The sequence below is a fragment of the Linepithema humile genome, chromosome 2 (assembly GCF_040581485.1).
Source record: "Linepithema humile isolate Giens D197 chromosome 2, Lhum_UNIL_v1.0, whole genome shotgun sequence".
Classification (NCBI taxonomy): Eukaryota; Metazoa; Arthropoda; class Insecta; order Hymenoptera; family Formicidae; genus Linepithema; species Linepithema humile.
Window position 1 is genome coordinate 20,157,209 of NC_090129.1, and position 21,445 is coordinate 20,178,653.

The following is a 21,445-nucleotide window of genomic DNA, read 5'->3' on the forward strand; positions in this document are numbered from 1 at the left end:
AGCACGTTCGCCATTTCGCGGGCATCGCTCGCATTCTACGATAATAAAATAGCATCACGCTAGTTCCTGTCGAATCGTTCGCGGAAGTAACTTCTCTGTGTTTCCGAAGATTTTTCTCAAAACAGGACGCGGCTTTGTATCTACATTTTATGGAAAACGGTCAATATAGAACGTCACTGAGTGCCCGTAAGCGTGAAATTTTCGCTATAGCCGAGCATTAAATCTAAACTACTCAAAGAGAAAGGAGAACGAAAGAGAAAAATTGAGATATTCTATCATTCGGACAAATTAAGTTTCACACGTTGAGAAATCATTAGTGTATTTAGATGGTAATTATAAAAGTAGCACAAAAGTCGACAAACTGCTTAGAATTATTAATTCTATTAATTATCAAGTTTTATTATACGGCTGAAGGTAGTTTCTATAATTGTCAACCTGTTTCCATATTTTTAGCATCGCCAAACTCGCCAAAGTTATCGCGGAAATTAGTAATCTCAAGGATCTGGGGCGATTTATTACGTTTTTAATTTTGCTTAAGAGAAGGAATTAATTAAACGCAACAACGCGCGAGTGCCGCGCGAAAGTGCGGCTACGTGTAATAAATTAACCGGCAGGCTAATTGCCGAAATTAATTATCTCGTCAACCATCTCGCGGAGCCGCATAAATCACGCGATCATAATTAAGTTTAGCGGCGTCTTGAGAAGTACGAAAACGCCACGAACTTGGAAGCGTCGTGGAACGATGAATTAATAACTGCGCAGTAATGCAACTACCCTGCGATTTGCTTTTAGATATCCGCGAAATTACTGCAATACTACACGGTGTAACGAACGGCGCGATTTGCCATGTACATACGCCAGAAACATAATACACCAGAAGCATAATGAGATATACTTGGCCAAAGCCTGTGGAACACCCTCGATAAATGATGACAAGCGCCTTTCGCGCGCTGACGCAATGTTTATTTCTTACTCGGAATTATAATAAACAAAAGATCCGAGAGTCTTGATATTTAAAGCAGGGAAACTATGAGTTTATTTTTGCATTGACTTCTCCAAATAAAATATTCTTAAGACCTTCGGTGTGTTTAATTCGCGAACGCTGTATGATCGAAGTTATTACATTTTGATAAAAGAATTCCATTTGCATTCTACGGAAGCTAAGTAGTATAGCAATATGAGAGACCTAGTTTTCAAGCTATTATTATGGTGTGCGATGAAATGCGCGACTAATCATTTCATGTGGTAGGGCCGCTCCTTGAAACAACAATCTTAGATTTATATCGAAGGAGATCCCATTCGAGCAAAGCGAATAACGGTGAGAGCATAATTTGATGGCCGAATACGATACTCGCCGTGCCTATCCTGATAACTTAGCTAAATAGAACACACGCGCGTGAACTTTAATCGATGTGTGCATCACGCAACTCGCAAAAAGAGATCTCAATAATCGTGAGTTCACTTTTTTTTCGCTAAAATATGAAGCTAAAGCTCCGCGGAAGCCTATATCTGTTCTTCTATAGCCTCTTTCTATATTAAGACTCAAAACTTGACCTACGCTCTACGTTTAAAAATAACGTACTGCTATCTTCAAAATTTCGTGCTTTTCTGGAAAATTTCGAGAATCGCGTATATCTATCGCGATAAATTAAAAACGAGTATCGTGTTTAAAGCGATTGCATGTGACGCGGAGTTAAAGAGCTTCGGGACTCCGACGGTCACCGCTATTCTTTTCGGCGCAAGACAATCGCGCCACGAAAACGCGATTCCTTTAATTGAGAGTGATGCCTTGTTGTCGTGCCTCCCGCGCGAGAATCCGCAGAAATTGCATCTTCTGATCCATCATAAGTGCCATTAATATCCGCAATTCAGACCACATTCGGGGCAAATGGCTTTAATTTTTTATCGATTGCCCGTGGGCGATAACAACGTGACTTAATAAGTGAACTCACGCGCGTAAACTTTAATCAATGCATCACGCAACTCGCGAAAAAGATTCATGAATTTAATAATCGCGAATTTGTTTTTCTTTTCTCTTTCATTAATATACAGATCCGAAGCTCCGCGGAAATGTATATACTTTTCTGCAGCGTATCAATATTTCATCCGTTGACAACGCATAATTATCGCACAACGAATTAACGTTATTAATCAACTATGCGTTAGGTACACTTTTTTGTCCGCATGCTATTATTCTTTCTTGACGTTGATTACACTTAATTACATTTCGAATGAAATAAACATATGTTGAAGCTAAAAAGTTGAGGAAAAGATAACAAACATAAAAGACATAATCAAAAAGTAAAAATTTCTCTGAAAGAAAGTAATACTCAGAAAGCATTTTAAAATTAACATGCGAAAAATCTGCGCATAAAAATAATTCTACATCAACGCAAGAAATCTCTCCTGTCGGTTCCATTTATTTTATCCGAAGTAGAGATTTTTTGATGTACCAAAAAATCTGCACATCAGGCAAAAAAAAGCCAACACATTTTCACGAATTCAATTAAATAAAATACATTTTACTTTGACGACGAGAAAATGTAATTTTGCATACTTTTCACGTACTTTTATTCCGAGCAGAATATAGAATGCGTTATAACGCGCGCGTGATGCGCGATAAAAGATAGAATAAAAATTTACTCACGCCGGCTCTCCGTTCTGCTCGACGCGGACGATGTTGCCGCTGAGCGTCTCGATCTCCTGCGATCGCTTCTCCATGTGCACGCCCGTCTTCTCCCTCGGCGAGGACACCCCCCGCACCGTGTTCACGCTCACCCCCGTGTCCGTCGATCTCACGCTCTCGATGGAATCCGTGGACACGCCGGTGGACGACTTCAAGGACGCGTCGCTGCCGCGATTCTCATTCCTCGCGCGAACCACGGCACCACTCGCGTTCACACTCGCGTTTACTGCACCCGCCGCGGGATTCACGCTGTTATTGCTCTTCGCCGCGCTGTTCGTCGCGTTGTTCGTCGCCGTCGCGCTGTTCGCCGTCGCGGTCTTCACTTCCGCTTCTTGGCCTGCTTTGGCAACCATCGACTCGTTCTCCATCACCGTAGGCATCTTATCATTCGCCGGAAGCTCGCGATTAGTGGCTGCCTTGCTGCCGGCGGAGCCGCTCTTGGTCTCCGCCGGCGTCATCGCCGCTGACGTACCCTCGCCGTTCACTTTGACGTTCTTCGCGGAGCTCTGACCGACGCTGCCGCTCTTCGAGTGTCCTCCGATGCTGCCCACGTCCGCGCCTGCTGAAGGATCCTTCTTGTCGTTTCCAGCATTATTCGCTTTAGCCGACTGGTTCTCGGCGGACGGCGCGGATTTCTGGCTCGTTGAAGCCGCGTTCTGCGTCGATGCAGGCACCGGCGACGCGTCCTTGGGCACAGGAGATCTGGCTACGTCGATTCGTTCCTTCGACTGACTCATCGTCGAGCCGTCACTGCGCTCCGTGAGAAGCGTGTTCGCGTCGATGTGCAGCGGCTGCACCGCCGTGGTCGTCGTGGTGTTCACCAGACGTTCGCTGGACGTGCCGATCGCCTGCGACGTTTGCTTCAAGAGGTCCCTGAGATCCACTTCGTCCGCGTTGCCCGAGAAGGTTTCATCTATCTCCATTTCGTATACAACGTCCACTTCGGACGATCGGCCATTCTGAACGGATTGGCCGACCTGCTTGTTGCCCTTGCCTTCCCTGACAGCTTTGTCCGTCTTCTTGGACCTCTCCGAGTTTTGTTCGGGCATCGTGATGAACCTGCCGGTGTTCAACGACGCGCCGTTCGCTTTGTTCTTCAAAGGAATCTTCGACGGCGAGACGACGCGCTCCTTGCTGGGGTTTCGATTCTGATTATCTCTTCGCGTCGCGACTGTGCTGTTCTTCTGCGGTGACGTTCTCGATGTCTTCACGGGAGATCTCGAGGAATCTTTTCCTCTCACATTCGTTTTCTCCGGTTTCGTCGGTGTTCCTTGGATCGGCGAGAGCCGCGTCGACGCTTTCGTCGTCATCTGTCGGCGCATTGTCGTCGTGTTGCCGTTGAGATTGCTGGTGGAATTGGAGATAAAACGGGTCCTGGGTTCGATGAGATTCGTGCGGCTCCGGGAGTCGGTTCTGTTCAGACGCGTCTTCGAATCGGCAGCGTTCAGTCGACCGCGCGAGTTCGAGACGTTAAATCGCGTCTTCGAGTCAACTCGGCGACCTATCTTCGGCGATGGTGAACGTTCGGTGTCCTTCGTCAAGGAGGTGGATCGCTGACGGTAAGTCGGCTGCGGTATCAAGCTTCTTCTGGGGCTGTTCTGCTGCGACACTGAGACTGCAAGAAATGAACGAGCGATTTAGGCATAATTGTTAACTGATTGCGCACTATGCAAAATGATATAAGATCTGTGAATTTTTTTATTAATTTTTTTATTAACTTTGTCAATTTCTTTAGAAAATCTGTATTGTGAAAGAAATTCGAGGAATTGATCCTCAAAATATTGGAAGCAAACATCTTTCGAGCTTCCTGAGAATTTTAGGCGATATATTCGTCTTAATAAATTCTCGAACCTACCCCTTCGCTCGACTCTGCCGCGCCGACGTCCGTTTCCGGCGACTTCCGGCGACTGTGGTCTCGACATTGAGCGAGGAGGTGGCCCTTTGAAGCCACGTCCGCGGAACGGCGAGACTCTGCCCGTAGGCAAGGTGGATGACGTATTCTCGGATTCCGGACTCGCCGGGCTGGACTCGGCGAGTATCACGAAGCTGGAACGACGATGCGCTCTGCTGTAGGACGTCGACGACGGGGCGACCTTGTAGGGCTCGGGGGCGCGCGGCGGCGGCGGCGCCGCCGGGGGCGGCATCGGCGACAGGTAAGTGGTATCGGCCAGCACCCGAAAAGGCGGCGGGCCTTGCCGCGCGACGTGGCCGTCATGATCGGTCCTTCTCATCCTTTACAAGGTCCTATCTCTCGTTGGAAAATAATTATCACATTAATATTAAATTGCATTAATTCGCAGAGAACTGACGAGAGCTCTGCGCGATTTGACATTGAAATAATGAAAAAAGGGAAATGTTTTATATCTTATCGATTGAAATATTAGAAGATAGTTATGATTTCATGTTATTTGAATATTTTATTGATAATGAAAATTTAATTTGAATTGAATTGATACAATTATGGTATTGATAACAATAAACACTCTGCTAAAATATTATTTTAGATGAATAATAATATTTGCAAGCACAGTAAGATTAATTTTACTTGATTATATATTTCTAAGTAGAAGTTTATGCTTTAATATATTCTGAAATTTATTTTAATTGAAACTTATACACGTTTCTGTGTACCTGGTGTCCTTCATGCAGATCGCTGAAGTGAACGCCAAGATCCGCTGTTACTCTCACCTGGAAAGAATAGAAATCTTTACTGAGAAAGAGAGAGTGCATGATTATCTTGCAAATAAACGGAGAAATTTTGATGTCGATAACAATTGAGATAATGCGAAATCGTGGTTCCGCGCAATGACATCTCGGACAGAGAAAATCCTCGGACAGAGAGTAGAAATAATCACCCAATTATTCCGATCAATCGATTGTTCGCGCGCACAGCATTAAAAAACTTGAACTAAAACAAACTATTTATTTTTTCTATGTACGCAATATTATTAAAACGGAAGAAAAATGCCGTTAATTCTATTGTTATCTTAGAATCGTAATTGTTTCAATTATGTCGGTTTTACTTTGAGATATTATGTCAATGAAAAGAATGGATTGATAAGACACTTAGGTTTTCACAATGTTATTGTGCGCTACATTGATAGCAGATCTTTCACCGTTCAGAACATCCGTGAGACTCTCCCATTGTAGGCAAATTTTTTCGAAATGTTTCTCTTCTCTTTACAAATGAAAAAGGAGCGGTCGGCAATTACGAGTGTATAATTATTCGTTCTGTGCGGCTTAGCACGCGCCCCGGCAATAAAAATGTTCTCAGCGGATACGTGGAACGCGCGTTATTCACGCTCTCGTAGACGATCGCCTGAGCGAATTCTTCGCGCTTACCAGGACGCCGCTGAACTACATTCGTGATGCGTCGCGCAACGCTGAAACTCCGATAATAAAAGAAGAAGTTCAGTGCGCCGACGTATCTGCGAAATTCGTCGAGGCGCAAAATACAATAATTAATCACTAAAAACGCTTGACCACACGACCTATCGCGTGATGACGATAACAGTATCACTGCAAAATAAAAACGGTCGAGAAATTTCTGCTGCTGCGAAAAACTACAGTTTGAGAATTTTTCATTGCTTTTTACACGAAGAGAATATTATGAAAAAGATACGTTATTTTAATTATTTTGCAAGATGCCGTTGTATTGTTGAAATTAATGCACTGTAGTGAACGAAGGTTTTCTAAATAGCACTTAAACGACGAAGCGGCTATACATTTCACTCTATTGACCGCGAATATTTTATTTGCGAGTAAGATTTAGATCGGGACGAGTGGGAAGTGTCCGTGCTGTAATTTACCGTGCAGCCGCTTGTTACAACAGCCACCGGGTGATTTACAACTGTTGTACGCCACGAATCAATGGACGAGCGAATACGAGCATGAATGCACCGTAAATTGTAAAACCGCGAGGGCGGACTCGAAGCACGCGTGCAAGTGGTAGTTTCCAGCGCGATTAGTTACCTTAAATCGTAAATAGGAAACATACATAAGTACATAAGCCAAATTATACCTTCGGACCGGGATCGAAAATGCGACAACGCTAAAGTGCGCAAGGATCGCATCGAAATTTGCAGGAAAAATTCAATACAAAAATATCAAATATTAATTTTCTAGCTGAATTTATTTTAATTCTTTCTCAAGCCCAGTTTCTCGAGTTTTTAATCATGTTTAAATAAAAATAGAATTTATCCGATGCGCTTGTTTATTTAACTGAAAATATTTGATCTGGTTATATAATTTTGCAGGAACATTCGCGCAAGCTTGCGCCGTGAATTTCACGACTCGACAATAAATTCATGATTTCCATAATTCCACAATTCTCCGCATTCGCTTAGGCATACTGATGCACTCTACGTAATTACCATCGTATATCAGTAATTGTTCATGAGGAAGATATGAAGTATACAGAGTTCGAAATAACAGAAGATCCTCGAGTACGTACTTTCACTCGTCATAGCTCCAAATTGTCTCATTAAATAAAAGCGACGAGGTGCCTGTTATTATCATTATGAAGGTTGAAACTCGAGATTTCCATCATTATTCGGCTACGCCGCATTTAACGCGCGGAGATTGAGAAAAAAAAAGTTCATTATTATTTTCTATCAAAACCAATGGTCTTTAGTTTACAGTTTTTTTACGCCGGCAACATCATAAAATATGAAAACGCCAGCGTTATCTTTTTTGCATTGCGTTTGAAATCGCAATAAAGACAATTGCGAAAGATGGAAATCGATTTTATCGGCTTGTAGAATCAAACTTTCGCTCTAATTAAATCTCACTTCTATTTAACAGTGCATCAAGCATTGGGCAAGACCGATTCTAAATTTTTATTACCTAATATAAGAATTATATTTGATTCGGTAAACATCAAAGCGCAAGAAGTGAAGATCGAGCAGTTTTGTGTTAGATACATGCGATGAGATCAAAGGTCAATATTTACAGCTTATTTCATGTCTTTAATTTATTCCGCGCGACAGGTTGCATATTTGTGGATCCACCGCATGCGCCATTATTATCCGATATATTCTGGCTATCTCGCGTCTATAGATATGGCTAGATCTATATCTCTAGATATAGATATCAGGCAGGAAGAGATACGTTTATTTCAGTACGTCACTGAAATCTTGAAAGTTCATCGATAGTATCTTCATCGCTTTACATAATTTTGATTCTTCATGTATTAAACTTCCATGCACGAAGTTTTACGTTGCAATGCAACTATGTAATGTGTATATTTACAAAACTAAGCTCACACACGACGTTCGCTCGACTTTTTACCGTCAAATAGCGTAACTAGGCATATAACACATAGAACTGATCTATAGAGTTTGTTCGAATACCGTGCTTCCACGTAGCACGCAGATTTGACCTTTATTCACTGTTTGAATACCCTAATCGATCACGAGTCCGACGCTTAAATTTAAATAAGAACATCGCGCGTTCGGAAGTGACCGCCGCCACAGCCTCGAACATAAATTGCAGCAAAAGCATGTAAACTCATGTCGAATATTCGCCACCAATTATGAGCGCGACAAAGTGCACTGACATCTGACTGTAATATTAAAAATCATTATCTTTATTTTATTTATATTTAAAATTTTTTCTAGGTAATTCAAAAAATTTCAAGTTGCTCATATGAATGCGAACTGTGTGAAAATTTACTTAACACACCTTCTTGATTTTCTTGAAATCTTGTTGGAGTAATCGAGCGCTAGAAACACACAAACTCGAAGGATTTTTTTTCTCACGTTCTCGTGACCGAAAAAGCACGAACAATTCGCCGTGATGAAACCGCGCGCGATGGGTCACCGATTCGCTGTGACAAAGTCGAGGAAGAGGCGCGCTAAGCCACGTCCTTAATTAAAAACACTATCCGTTGCACAATGTTCAATTAAGTCTCACGCCGATCGCGTTGCCGCGCTTTCCACACACAACAGTCGCGAGTTCACCGCGGCCTCTTCTTTTTCTTCCGTGCAGCCGCGCTGCAATAACGCGTTCTGTCGCAATCGCACATATCGCGTGGATCACATAGCCGATCATAAATCGACTCGCGCCTCAAAGGAGAATGGAAAACGCGAATTCCGGGGTCAACGACTCGACTTTACACCTGCGTTTAGCGACCGGAGAGGTTCCAGACGACGGAACATTTGCGTAACTGTTGATTCTTTCGCGAAACGCTATGATTCCGTTGATCGCTCGCTTGACAGACGTTATTGAGTTCTTTTTCAGCTACTAAATATTTTTTAATCAGCTGTGAAATCGCTGATTAACTGCTAATTATATTTTTTTTATTTTTAGGGAAGCTGCACAATGTTCAAAAGAATTAATTTTTACATATAAAATAGAAAATTATTAAGCTTTGTGTGTTTTTAATCAGATAATTTTCAGTCCAACTAAATATTCATTTTTTTTTCTATTTCTATGTGGATGTTTTAAATATGTTATTTTATATTTCTGCACTTTTTAATACTTTCTACTGTCACAACAAGTTTGCTTTGCGAATTGATCTGAAATAGATAATGGTATTTAAAATGTCTTGGAAAAGTCTTTTCATCGATCCTGCAATATTTTTTCCGAGTACATTTCACTTCCGCAATTTGCATTTAAGAATCCGATGTATGATCTGCATTTCTTTGTAAAGAAGACACCAAGTAGTTCTAACTGTAATGCGTTTTTAATATCACCAGCATAACGTTACTCCGTTTCGAAAGCGTAATAACGAGGCTTTTATTAATCTGGAATTTCTTCCTGATGCTGCGGTTGACGCACAGGTTTTGCACCGGGAAACGATACGTTTGCCATGCCACGTAACAATTAATGTAGGACTGCACCGACCATTTTGCTCGAAATGATCGGGTATTACGCGAACGTTACGCCGCTCGGAACTTCCTCGCTCTACAAATCCAGGTGTACCGGTTTTTGACCGCGCCTCTCATAAAAGCAGTTTCTCGCGCGGAACTTTAATAATATCCGTGTGTATACGTGCCCATTAAATAACCAAGAAAACTTTTGGAAACTCGGGTTTCGCAAGTCTATGCGATTTTCGAAAGCGCTGCACGTCGCTTATAAATTCGCATGATTGTTGCAGTAAGCAATCTTGATATAGCAAGCACATTAAACAGTAGGAAACAAAATAGGTATAAATTTGTGCTAAGAATGCATATGTAATTTTTTCTCAATTTTATATCATCAAAATTTATATTTTATTTTTAAACAGTGACTCTTTTGATGTGTTTTATTAAAATTTAGATAGCATAAAATAATATAAAACCGTATATATATTTAAATATATTTGTAACACTGTGACAAAAGAAATTCGTTTAAACGATATATTTTTCGCTAATTAAAAGATCATAAAATATAAACTCTCGCGCATAGACAAGCGTGCGATTGAACTTCTTGCATGCGAATATAAAAATACACTTTAATAAAACTTTAAACACTCTCTAAGATATCTAAAATACTTTTTTCTTTAAGTATTGAAATTCTAACTGTGTGTATTAATTCTATTTTTTGTTAATTAATAGAAGATGTAAAGAATTTTATTTAACTTCAATTTCACTGCAACGAAAGAAATTGTAGTGGCGAAACCGACGCGAATTTGAATGCATCACGCGATGCGTAAGACAAAACACATCTTCATCCCGCTGTGTCAAAACGATGCGCGTTCTTTGCCGATCAGAAGATCATAAAATATAAATTCTCGCGCCTTCATAGACAGGCGCATCGAACCTCTCGCGTGCAAGTCACTATCACGATTGTGCTTGCAAAGATGATTGTTGGAGAATATTCAAGGCCGCATGGTCATCGATAAACGCAGGCTTACAGTGCAATTTTAAAATATGCCCTGTAGCCTCGACAGCAATTTATTTTGATTTCTCGGAGTATGAATCTTCGTGATAGAGCTTTTTCGAAGATAGAGCTTGTTTCTATCATTGCATACTGTTCTCATTTGTCGCTCATGATCATTAATTAGATTTATCATTTTTTATTATACGTAAATATTATTGAAAAAGTTCCACATAAACTTAAAGATATACTTTTGTGATCAATTTTTGTCTATTCAATTCTTATGGCGAGAATTGTGACAACAAGTAAATGTACGACTGTATCGAGAGTTTGATTGACAACGCAAACGAGAGCACAGAGTTAATCGTCCTCGTTAACGTGTAAAGCAAGTTGGTATCTTGAGGATCGATACTTTTCCTAAGAAGATTTTTCGCACGAGGCGCCGCCTCTTATATCGATCTGATTCGAATTCAAGTACGTAGACCGCGAGCGGGTCGGACGTGTAAAACTTTCCTCGGCTGAATGAACGAAGCTATTCACGCGATTTTTTTAATCTGATTCAATGAATTCTTGACGATATAACTTTCGCGTCTCAGGAAAAACTGTGCCGATCTCAATCATCCAAGGTTAATTAATTCTCCGGTAATTAGGATGTGCCAAATATCAATAATCGTATACACATCGTTCAAAAATAAAACAATATTATTCACGCATTCATAAAAGATTAATAAATAGATCACAGAGCGATTAAATCAATAAATGGTTCTTTTATTTAAAATTTAAATTATTTAATGATCAGTGCTTTTATAATTTTTAAATTAATAAATCATTTAAATAATAAAATCTGCTCGCTCCACACTATAAAACACTGAAAAAGTACCATCAGTTTTTATTTTGTTTAATCTTGTGCTTGATACTTGGCTTATAATTAAATAAGCAATCTGGTGAAAATTAAAACACAACGTTGAGAAGCAAAAATTGCTTCTACAATTTAGAGCAAGGTTACAAAATTATTTTTCCTTGCGAGGAGATAATGCTTTCTTAATAATTCCACATACAAAGCAGACGCAAAAGAAAACATTACGTCATTAGAAAAACAGATTTCTAAGCTTCACGTTATGTCGGCGTAATTAAAAGGGAAATACATTCTCCCTGCTTTTTTTCATCAGTTTGCACGCGAACGTTTCCGTGTAACAATCGTTATTAATTAACATTCGCCACTATCAGACGATATGCATCATTCGTGAATCGCATAAACTCTTTTCATTTCAGCGCGATTTGCAATTCGTTCCGCTCATATTCGAACAGTCGGAACTCTCGAAACTCGTGAAAAATCATTCCTCCTCGATGCCCCGAAGCCACGCATCGCCGGCGATCGATCGGCAAGATCCTTCTACAGATCTAACGCAACAGTTAAGTGCACCTTGCACCTTGAAGTGACCTACGAGAAACCTTTAACACTTGATTCACGAGTGACTCCAATATGAACGTCGTGTTTCCTCAAAGTTATTCTAAAGCATTATATATTTCTCGATCACAAATATCAAACAAGAGCACTCACCAACCCGAAATCATTTCAGGCGGAGTGTCTACACCAGGTTTTCTCTCAACAAAAAGCAGGAGAACAAGTCGGGTGACAATTTTTACTCGGCGAAGGATGACGAAGGAAGTTTGCCACCCGACCTGCCTTACGGGCTTCACGGCGGCCGTCGCATTGTCGTCTTACCTGTCTCGCAGGTGGACGGAAACGTGGTGTCGCGGAGCGGCTCTCGGCACCATTTACGTCGATCACCCCGAGCGTGTTGCACGCACGAGGGTTGATGGAGCCCGAGGGAAGCGCGCGCGTGCAGAGATCGCGTCCTTCCTCTTTCTTTCTCTCTCTCTCTCTTTCTCTCTCTCTCTCTCTCTCTCTCTCTCTTGCTCCCGTCCTCGGCCTCCTCCTCGATCTCGGCACCGCGCGTCCTCGCGCGAACACGAACGCGTCCTCACTGACGCGAGGTCGCCCGACGCGACTTATAGCGCCTGCCGGCCGCGGGATACGCGCCGAAGGTGGTCACTCGCGGGAGGCGCGGGCGCGTTGACCAACACGCGTTCTCTCCACCGCAAGCATGGAAAGTTCACGTCCGCCGACTCATCTCGGCCGCTCCGCAGGGAGTCCCGGAACGAGCAGAAAGTGAGTATGCGATTTTATTTCCCTTGCGAAAATTGAGAATTTGAAGGAGAAAATCAGTTCACCAGAGAAAATGTTGTCGCGAAAATCATTTTTTTCCATAAGTGTCAAAATGACAACGCTTATTACATCTTCATAATTGACAATAAGCCTTAAATTAACATTCTATGAATCTATTATTTCATTTTTTTTAAATCTACAACACTTAGTTTATCAAGAAGTTCTTTATTTCTAATGATTTATATCTCGCAAATTGATTTGCGATGTCTCGACGTATCCACTTACAGAAACAAATTCCAGATTTTTCACAAAAACTAATGCTATCTTTTTTAAGTACTTCTGTAACATTCTATTTGTAGTCAAAAATATAAAATAACTTTTCACGATCTTCTATTGAAGTAAATTTTAGATTGTAATTTGTGATTACTTTACAATCAAAATTACAAATCCAGAATTTACCAGTTTTTATAAAGCTTAAGCTTCTGTTTCTGTAAGCAGAAAATACTAAATATATAATAATAATATTATATTATTACAAATATTGCAAATAATAATTTTTTTCGAAAGAAAATATTTTATTGCCACTATTGCTTCCATTTCAGTCTTCATCTACTTTTTATATATATCGTCAAGACTCTTGCGTGTCAAAGATTCTGAAACTTTTCAGGGGAAAAGCGCTCTAACGAAATTTTGAAAATGGAGTACCAATCTCATGAAGATTCTCCAAAAAAAGAAAGGGAGTCTGCGAGTTTTGCATGCAACACCTACATCCATCCACGTGTTCTCCACCTTTCGGTCTCCGGAGCTGCGCAGACCTTGCCAAGAGCGCGACCAGGTAGCGCCGGAATACGCAGCGTAGTACGTAAACCGCCGCATCTATAATCGAACCACTCAGGCGAGGCTGTTCATTCATTCATTAAGCGACTGGCTCCGAATTATTGGAACATTAACTTGATTGAACGAAACTGGGCACGGCCCTTATAACACACGGAATCCGCATCGCCTTGTCTATGTCATCATCAACGCGCGAACATGGAGCTGCGCCACGTACAAATGACAGCGAAATCGAATATTTAAGGATCAAAAATCCATTCCAGAATCATTTATCCTAAATATTTATCCTAATAGAAAACGTTCTGGTCTCCTCAAAAAGGCAAGTCTTCTAGAATAAAATTTTTTTATAATGAAATAAATTTTTTTGAAATGTAAGGCTTCGAATTTAAAATAATGAACGCAGAAAACAATTTGTTGCATGCAATTCATAACAAATGACATCGTTTTAAATATATTTTATTTATTTATTTATATATATATGTACAGCTTTTTTATATGTGATAATCATTACCACGTTGAGTATGATACATTTGACTGTGAGTAAATGGTACGGCTGTCATACACGAATTATTTTATTGCAAGGGCTTACTCGCATTTATCGGCCAGATCGCGCGATTAGATTTCAGTTAAAATTGATCTTTTTGCCGCTACTACAGAAATTGTTCACATGCGAATTGATTGCGCGAGCGATCTCGCGGATGCGACTGATCCATCCTATGTTTAGGATTGTAATCGGGACGCGCAAAGTAATTAGCGCGCTAATCAGTTTTTCTTACACAGTTCGGATATGTGGTATTAGCAAAACTGTGATCGGTAAAATCCAATCCAATTAATTTAATACGATTAATGCGTGTTGCTCCAGAAATTTCAAACAAATCTGACAAACAAAATAAATCAGAATATATAAATACACGGTATCGTGAATCAGAAAACTGTCATGTTATGAAAAACAGCATTTAAATTATTTCCACAATGTTATAAATCATCAAATCACAACATTTATAAAACAGAATAATGAAATATCTCTTTTCTCTTTACAGAGAGAAAAAAATATTTATAGAATTCGAAGAAACATTTAACGGATTAACAATGTGGAAAACAATACACTGAATTAAAAGTAGATTTGGAGAAACAAAATCAAGAGGAACATGAAAGTGAAGGCTGGAGGTAAATGGCATATTCCATTAATTTGATTAATCGCTATTTACATATTCTTTTAATTAATCGCAAATAATGAACGACCGATAAAGCAAGTACGGGGAGTCGTACCAAGTGGAAGAATTATGTGCATTGCGTGACGCACTATTGACTGTTTCGCTATCCGGCAATGAACTACCGCATTCGTATCTCAGACTTTTGCGCAATAATGACTCATACACACGATCATTAATTTACATTTATAAAAGATTCGTTACGCGTTTAGTTAGTGTCGCGCGATACTTGCGAAGCCATGAGGTATATATTGTCACATACTTTGTATCCGCGTATCCGAACGACGTTACTCGGCGTCGTCGGTGCGTACAACTAATACTGCTGAAAGAATCGCGACGTTAATCGCCTTCATTAGACAACAGATTTTTGCACCAATGCGCTAAGCCAGCTTACGATTAGCCAGCAGCGCAGGTGGTCAAGTCGAGCAAGTTGCCAGACATCAATTCTGAATTGAATTCTTAATTTCTTCGAAATTAGAAAACTCTTAGATTTTTTACAAGCAATCCAATAGCACCGTATATATATTTTTACCATATATCATTTTTTTTTTAATCAAGAAAAATGAATAAAAATTGATAAATTTATCTTAAGAAAAGAAGATTCTTAATTTTTTTAACTAAATTAATTTAAAATTTGAATTCTTTTATTTATGTTTCATAAATGTATCATAAATGAGATTATAAAGATAAAAAATAAACAAGACGTTAATCAGAATTAGTTCACTTGAATTGCCAGTGCGATATAAATCAAGTTGTTGATTGTGTCACTGTCGCATCAAACGCGTATTCGATTACGTATTTGTAAACAATGTGCAAACAAATTTAGATCAATAAATTTAACCAGTCAATTGTTTGCATTGGACTATCACAAAACGTTCTTACTTTTCATCGATAATTAAGCTAGGATTGCTGAAGCGACCTTTCGCTATATATTACACAAAACACTTTGAATAAATTCACGTAAAGTGGCAAATCTCTTTAATCTTTTAAGCCTAGAATGTTGTTTCGCAGAAATAAATTGTGTGGATTTATTCTTCGTGTAATGATCTTTTATATAAACGATGTAATGCCTACATTGCAGATAACAGCGCATGTCATCGCCAGATTTACGAAATTACAGACACCGGTAATGCCGCGATAATTTACCAAATTATTTTTACTCGTGCATGCACTTTGCACTTCCAAGTGCAAAGAATTAAACTCTATTCTTATCACAAGTAATCTAACTTTGGTATTGTAAACGCGGATACTTAATATCATTGAGGAGAAATTAAATGTGAGCACTGAAGAGCTTTGTAAAATAATATCTGCTGGAACAATGTGTTTTCTGGGTATTTCATAAGTTAACTCTTTGTCTCTCTATAATATTGTCGTTCCTATACTTAATGGCGAACGTTCATATTGCTGAACTGAGAAAAAAAGTACTATCTATTCATATTTACGTCGGAATTATCAAATTAAATATAGTTAAACACACATTGTGTCCGATAATCGCACAATTCAATCACAAAGAATTCATACATAATTCAATCGCAGTAAAATTCGTGTAATTTAACATCCGGTTTAATTTTATTTAATCGCGAGTTTTACTGCAACACGGCACGCTTCAAATATCATAAGTTAATAGTAATAAATTAAACATTTTTATTTTTTATTTAAAATAAAATGAGTTAACTAATATCTATTAATATTAATATATATATATATTAATATATATATATTAATATTTGCTGATAATAAATCACTCATAATATAAGTGTAATTCTTTTAGCATTTTTCAAGTCCGACATATGTATGTTTCTGCGAAGCTATATATATAACTACCCAACAAAATTACATTTTGTACATTATGAGTGATTAATTGTCAGTAAACATGCTAAAAATATGTAGACAAAATTTCACAGGCGAATAAATGCAGAGAGAGTCGAAAAATATTGAAATTCAATAGTTCTGTTTTCCGAATCTTTTTTTAGACTCATCTGCCATCGCAGCTGCAAAAAAAAAGAGCATTACCGATAAAAACCGCAAATCGTATCTGAAAATAACGACGATTTATGTGTGTGACACAGTATGTCGTTGCCCTCAGAAGCCTTCGATTATCAATTACGTAATTGACATTACAGACTGCCGTGTTGCATTGTCGGAATTTCATTCGAAATGAGTTCATCGCACTTCGCAGTCGAAGTCAATCTATATATACGAATCTCGCTCACGGACGTAGACGAAATCGATTTTATCTGCAGCAGCGTATAGGACTCTCCCTTTCCCTAAGCTATTCTCGTCTTGGTACAGCCTTACTTTAATATAGTTACAAAAAATAACGCTCTGTTATATCTTTAAAGGAACTCCCTGCTTGATATAGTCAATTGTCTCCGAAGATTTCGCTGAGATACAGATTAAGCTTTTGATCCCTCCTTGTCTTGAACTCTCTGCACGTGGAGCCGCTTGTGATCCTTCCGGTACTTCTCGATCGTCAATTCGGCGTCGCTGGCGCTCGACAGGCTCAATGTCACCGGATCCAAGCTCGCTGCCAGCTTTAAATACGTCTCCTCCATCTCCTTCGTGATTTTCACCTCGTAATCTACATCCTTCTTGCGAGAGTCCTTCGGCAACACCTCGTCCAACACGTCGAACGTTATGAGATTTTCGCTCTCGTCCTGTTCCATACATTTCGATAAGGTGTTAATATTGCTGGGCACGTCGTTTTTCATAATCTCGCTGAAATCCTCGATACTCTTCGGCACATCATGAGCCGGACCTCCGTCCTGCTCCGAGGAGTTGCAGACTTTCGTCAGAGAATCGTTCGGATACGCGGAAGACAGACCGTGGCTCGCGACGTTCTGCGTGCATTTGGTCTTATTGCTATCGTGCGACACGGAATCGTCCTCCGCACACATTTCCACGGACGACTGCACCCATTCGGCCACTCGCTGCAGCTGATTGTCCTGCAAAAGCACCGGCGGCGAATTGTCCTCGCTGCTGGTCGACGTCGAGCGCTCGGAATCAGCTCGAGACGCCTTCTTCGCGTGCACCAGGGCGGTGTTGGTCTTGCCGCCGCCGTTGCTGCTGTACAGCATAGTCTTGTAGTGGCCGGCGTTGTCCAGGAGAATGTTCTTGGAACCGGGTGTGACGCGCACCAGGCAATTTCGCGGTCCGCTTACGCGGCCCTGGCTCGAGTTGGACTTGGCGTTCAAGTTGAAGGCGCCGCCGGTCAGCGATTGCGTGACGTCGCTGCAGCTGCTGGATGGATCGGAGCTGGAGATGACCATGCTGTCGCTGCTGAAGCTTGGACTGGTCGCCACTTCCGTCTGGCTGCCGTCATTGTGATTCACCGCGCTGTTGTCCGGGCTCTTGACCTCGATCAGGGTGAACTGCGCGGTGCTTCGTGTTTCCTGCCGTTCTGCCGACCGTTCGCGCCTACCGTTCTTCCAATCGCGGTCATTGATGATGTCGAGCTCGGTGCCGCGGTTCGCCGTGCACTTATTTTCGCGCGAAATCTCGCTCACCTCAGATCTCGTCTTTGTCCACTCGTTCTTCCACAGCCTGTCGTTGATGATGTCGATGTGCGTCTGTTCCTTGTCGACGCGCGTCGGCTCGTGATCGACGAGTTTCGGCGTTGGAGCGAGATTCCTCTCGCTCTTGTTCGAATGCCTCGCGGCGGATTTGCCGTCGACCAAGCAATCGCACTTCTTGTTGCTGTTGTTCCTGAGCTTGAACGTCCTATCGAAATTTATTCTGTTTAGATTATTCAATTTCGGAAACGACGGCGAGTACTTGCTCTCGTGATTCTGCGCCAAGTTCTTATTCGAGCAGATCTTCGTAGTGGCGCAGTTCTCTTCCGTCGTACAGTCCTGCTCATTTCTGTTGCATCTGCCGATGAACTTGTCTTTGATACACGGCGCCGAGGACGCATACTTGGCGCAATCGCCGTTCACGTGATGATGAATCTTATCGCCGTTCTCGTTGATCTCGTAGAAGACCGTGTGCGTCGCGAGATTTGATTGATTCAGTTTTTCCTTGCCCTGATGCTTCTCGCCATTCAGCACACTATCCGACACTTGCTTCTCGACACTGCGTGTGTGCTCGTCGGAGAAGAGCACGTCGGGCATATAGGTCTGTGTTTCCGCGTCCACCATGAGAATGCTTCTGTGACATGTACACGTCTCGCAGTGCTTGGCGAAGATTCTCTCCTTCTCGCGGTCCTCAAGTACCTTCGCCATGATAGCCGCCGACACGATATCCATCGGCGGCTTGCTGTCATCGCTGTCGTCGTCGCTGTGCTTCTCCACTGTCGGCTTCGTGATATTGTACACCATCGCCGTCGGTGGAAATGTGGATATCGGCACGGTAATGCTCTTCACGTCCGGCTGCGTCACGTCTTGCGTGGAACATCGCTTCTGCGCGACGTATGTCCGTACTTTGGCTTGAACTTCGGAAGGCAGCTGCAATAATTCAAGAGAGAACGTTAAAATTTTCTATTCCTTTTAGTTGCAATTAGATTTTTAAATATTAATTAAAATACTTTTTTTTAATATCTTTCTATGTCAACTAAAAAAATGTCTTTAAAGTGTCACACATTAAATTATATTCCGTGCATGTTAATATTTTTTTGTTATTCTATTTTAAAGGACCAGAGAAATATTAGTAAATATTGGTTTTATTAAGGAAATATCCAGTTTTTAAAGCGCAAAAGTTCACGTTCGTTTCATCATACTTGTAAAATACAGTAAACATGGAAAATATACACACATAAATATGTATGAAAGTGTATATTAAAGTTTATCTACGCTTATGTAACACTGTTGAGGCGTAAAATAAAAGTGAGATATTACCGTGACATAAACATGTGAAAAATGTCATTGCAACATTCCAGTATGCCTCAATAAAAAGTATAAAATTTATATGTTAAATGAAGTGGAAAACATCTGTTATCTTAACCCAATTTTTAAGCGAGGTCGTTGAATTTATTTGGTGTGACATCTTACCGAGTCGTATTTCTGGCCTACAAAGTTGGAAGGTTTGCACTGCAGCAACTGGATAGCCAAGCTAACATCGTTTCTATATTTTTCCTAAAAGAAGTATATATCTTCTAAAGTAAAAATCAGAGAAACACTTAACTTTACACGCTGTATAAAAGTGGAATGCTTACGTTATCTTGAGTTAATCGATGAATTGTGTAATTTGCGTCCGCTAATCTGTGAGACAGAGTTGCTATGTCCTTTGTGAAGGCACCCTTCTCAGTCTCACATTTGTCCACGATTCGCAGCAGCTTGTCCTCGAGACTTTGATTGACCTTCTGAACTCTCTTGTGCGCTTCATGTAGACGTGAATACTTCTCCTGCCATATTAACAGTTCCTCCTTCATGGAAGCCAATTCTCCATTTGGAAACTTATCAGCCTCGTTCAAAAACTGTGTCTCCATCGTCACAATATGGTTGTCCCTCTCGAGTAGACGCTGGCGCAAGTTCTCTATCTCCGCATGCAGATGCATGTCACAATGCTGCTGACTATCTTGGCTACAGGTGCCGCATTTACAGCCACATTCCTGTATTGACATTATTTGATGAGTTTACGATAAGAATATAGCAGGTAAACGACATTTTATAGCACAACTGATAGAAGAATTAATATTTACATTAGACATAATATCGCACAAACAGATACAATAGTACAAACAGATACAATAGTGACAATATTTAAAAACACAATGTATATATAAATGGTAAATAGATTCTGATGCAAGCATTATTTGAAGAAATATATTTATTTAAAAAATTAAAATTATATTTAAATACAAATCAATGTAATTATTACAAATTATTATAAACCATTTTATTGGCGCACAAAGAAATGAATAATCAAAAATAGCAGACTTCACAAAAACTTAAATGCATTCCAATGCAAGTTGTGACATTTCTCAAATCATCACGCGTGACATTCGTGTCAATATAGGTCTCGCGTCAATAAATCGTTCGAAAAAAATACACTGCAACGAAGAATCAACGTGAATCAAACCAGGCGATTAAAAGGCTAATGAAGACAATGGAAAGCCATTCCTGCTGCTAAGACACAAGATTTCAATCTTCGAACTATCGTATCAGCTGTCTATCGCCACGTTGACAAATATTCCGCGGCAGGCTGTAATCGGTGCAGATCATCCTCGGCCACATACCTTGCACTTCTCCGCCATGGTGGATCGCTCCGCTGGAAATAATCTCGGGAATAATGCAAAAATATCGTCCGACGGCGCGACTACCACGGTGCTGTTGGTGCCTCATAACCCTGCTTTCCTTCCACGGTGTCCGCGATTATGAGCGAAGTGCTGAGTACGTAGCCGCGTCGTTGCGCTCGTTGCGATGACGCTTAATCGCGCGCACTGACGGGATTCGCGGCACGGCCGAGCATTTTTAATGCGAAGACTGACAACTCGCGAGAATGTCCCACGTCCCGTCGTCGCCACTCTTCCCGTCCAAACCCCTGTCGTCTGCCGCACGGCCAGCAGGCCAGCACGAGCGTCTCCAAACAATACCGTGCCATGAATCTTGAGCACCCTTGAAGAAACTCAGGAGTGTAACGATGACAAGCAACGGTAAACAATTTTTTAGTGAAAATCGTAAGAATATTTTAAATAATTTGTAACAATAATAAAATTGGGCAGAATGATATAAATTAATATACAGAATAATAATATAAATCAAAATGTACTTAAAACATGTTAAGTGTATGCCAACACTTGTTATTTTA

The 21,445-nt window shown here is 40.7% G+C and overlaps 3 protein-coding genes across 8 annotated transcripts in view; 1 reads left to right on the plus strand and 2 right to left on the minus strand.

The window, feature by feature from the left end:
* stum (stumble) overlaps positions 1–12,351 on the minus strand; it is a 24,747-nt gene extending 12,396 nt beyond the window's left edge. Inside the window, exons 1-4 of the mRNA XM_012378927.2 lie at positions 12,213–12,351; positions 5,318–5,374; positions 4,542–4,930; positions 2,648–4,301 (exon numbers count right to left, since the gene is read on the minus strand). Of these exons, the coding sequence (XP_012234350.2) occupies positions 2,648–4,301; positions 4,542–4,917 (2,030 nt within the window). The 5' untranslated portion in view covers positions 4,918–4,930; positions 5,318–5,374; positions 12,213–12,351. The remainder of the gene's footprint in view (positions 1–2,647; positions 4,302–4,541; positions 4,931–5,317; positions 5,375–12,212) is intronic.
* sm (smooth) overlaps positions 1–14,753 on the plus strand; it is a 176,714-nt gene extending 161,961 nt beyond the window's left edge. For 4 of the 6 annotated variants that reach the window (XM_067348595.1, XM_067348597.1, XM_067348594.1 and 1 more), the window contains one exon: positions 12,067–14,753. In XM_067348595.1, coding sequence (XP_067204696.1) covers positions 12,067–12,695 — 629 coding nt within the window. In that variant the 3' untranslated portion in view covers positions 12,696–14,753. The remainder of the gene's footprint in view (positions 1–12,066) is intronic. The other 2 variants (XM_012378932.2, XM_012378935.2) reach the window with 2 other exon arrangements.
* LOC105679196 (uncharacterized) lies at positions 13,931–21,197 on the minus strand. Its single transcript, XM_012379082.2, has 4 exons — positions 20,874–21,197; positions 19,851–20,246; positions 19,687–19,770; positions 13,931–19,143 (listed from the first exon to the last, which is right to left on the minus strand). The coding sequence occupies exons 1-4, from the start codon at positions 20,889–20,891 to the stop codon at positions 17,098–17,100; spliced, it is 2,544 nt and encodes an 847-aa protein (XP_012234505.1). The 5' UTR covers positions 20,892–21,197; the 3' UTR covers positions 13,931–17,097.
* Between the last annotated feature and the right edge of the window lie 248 nt (positions 21,198–21,445).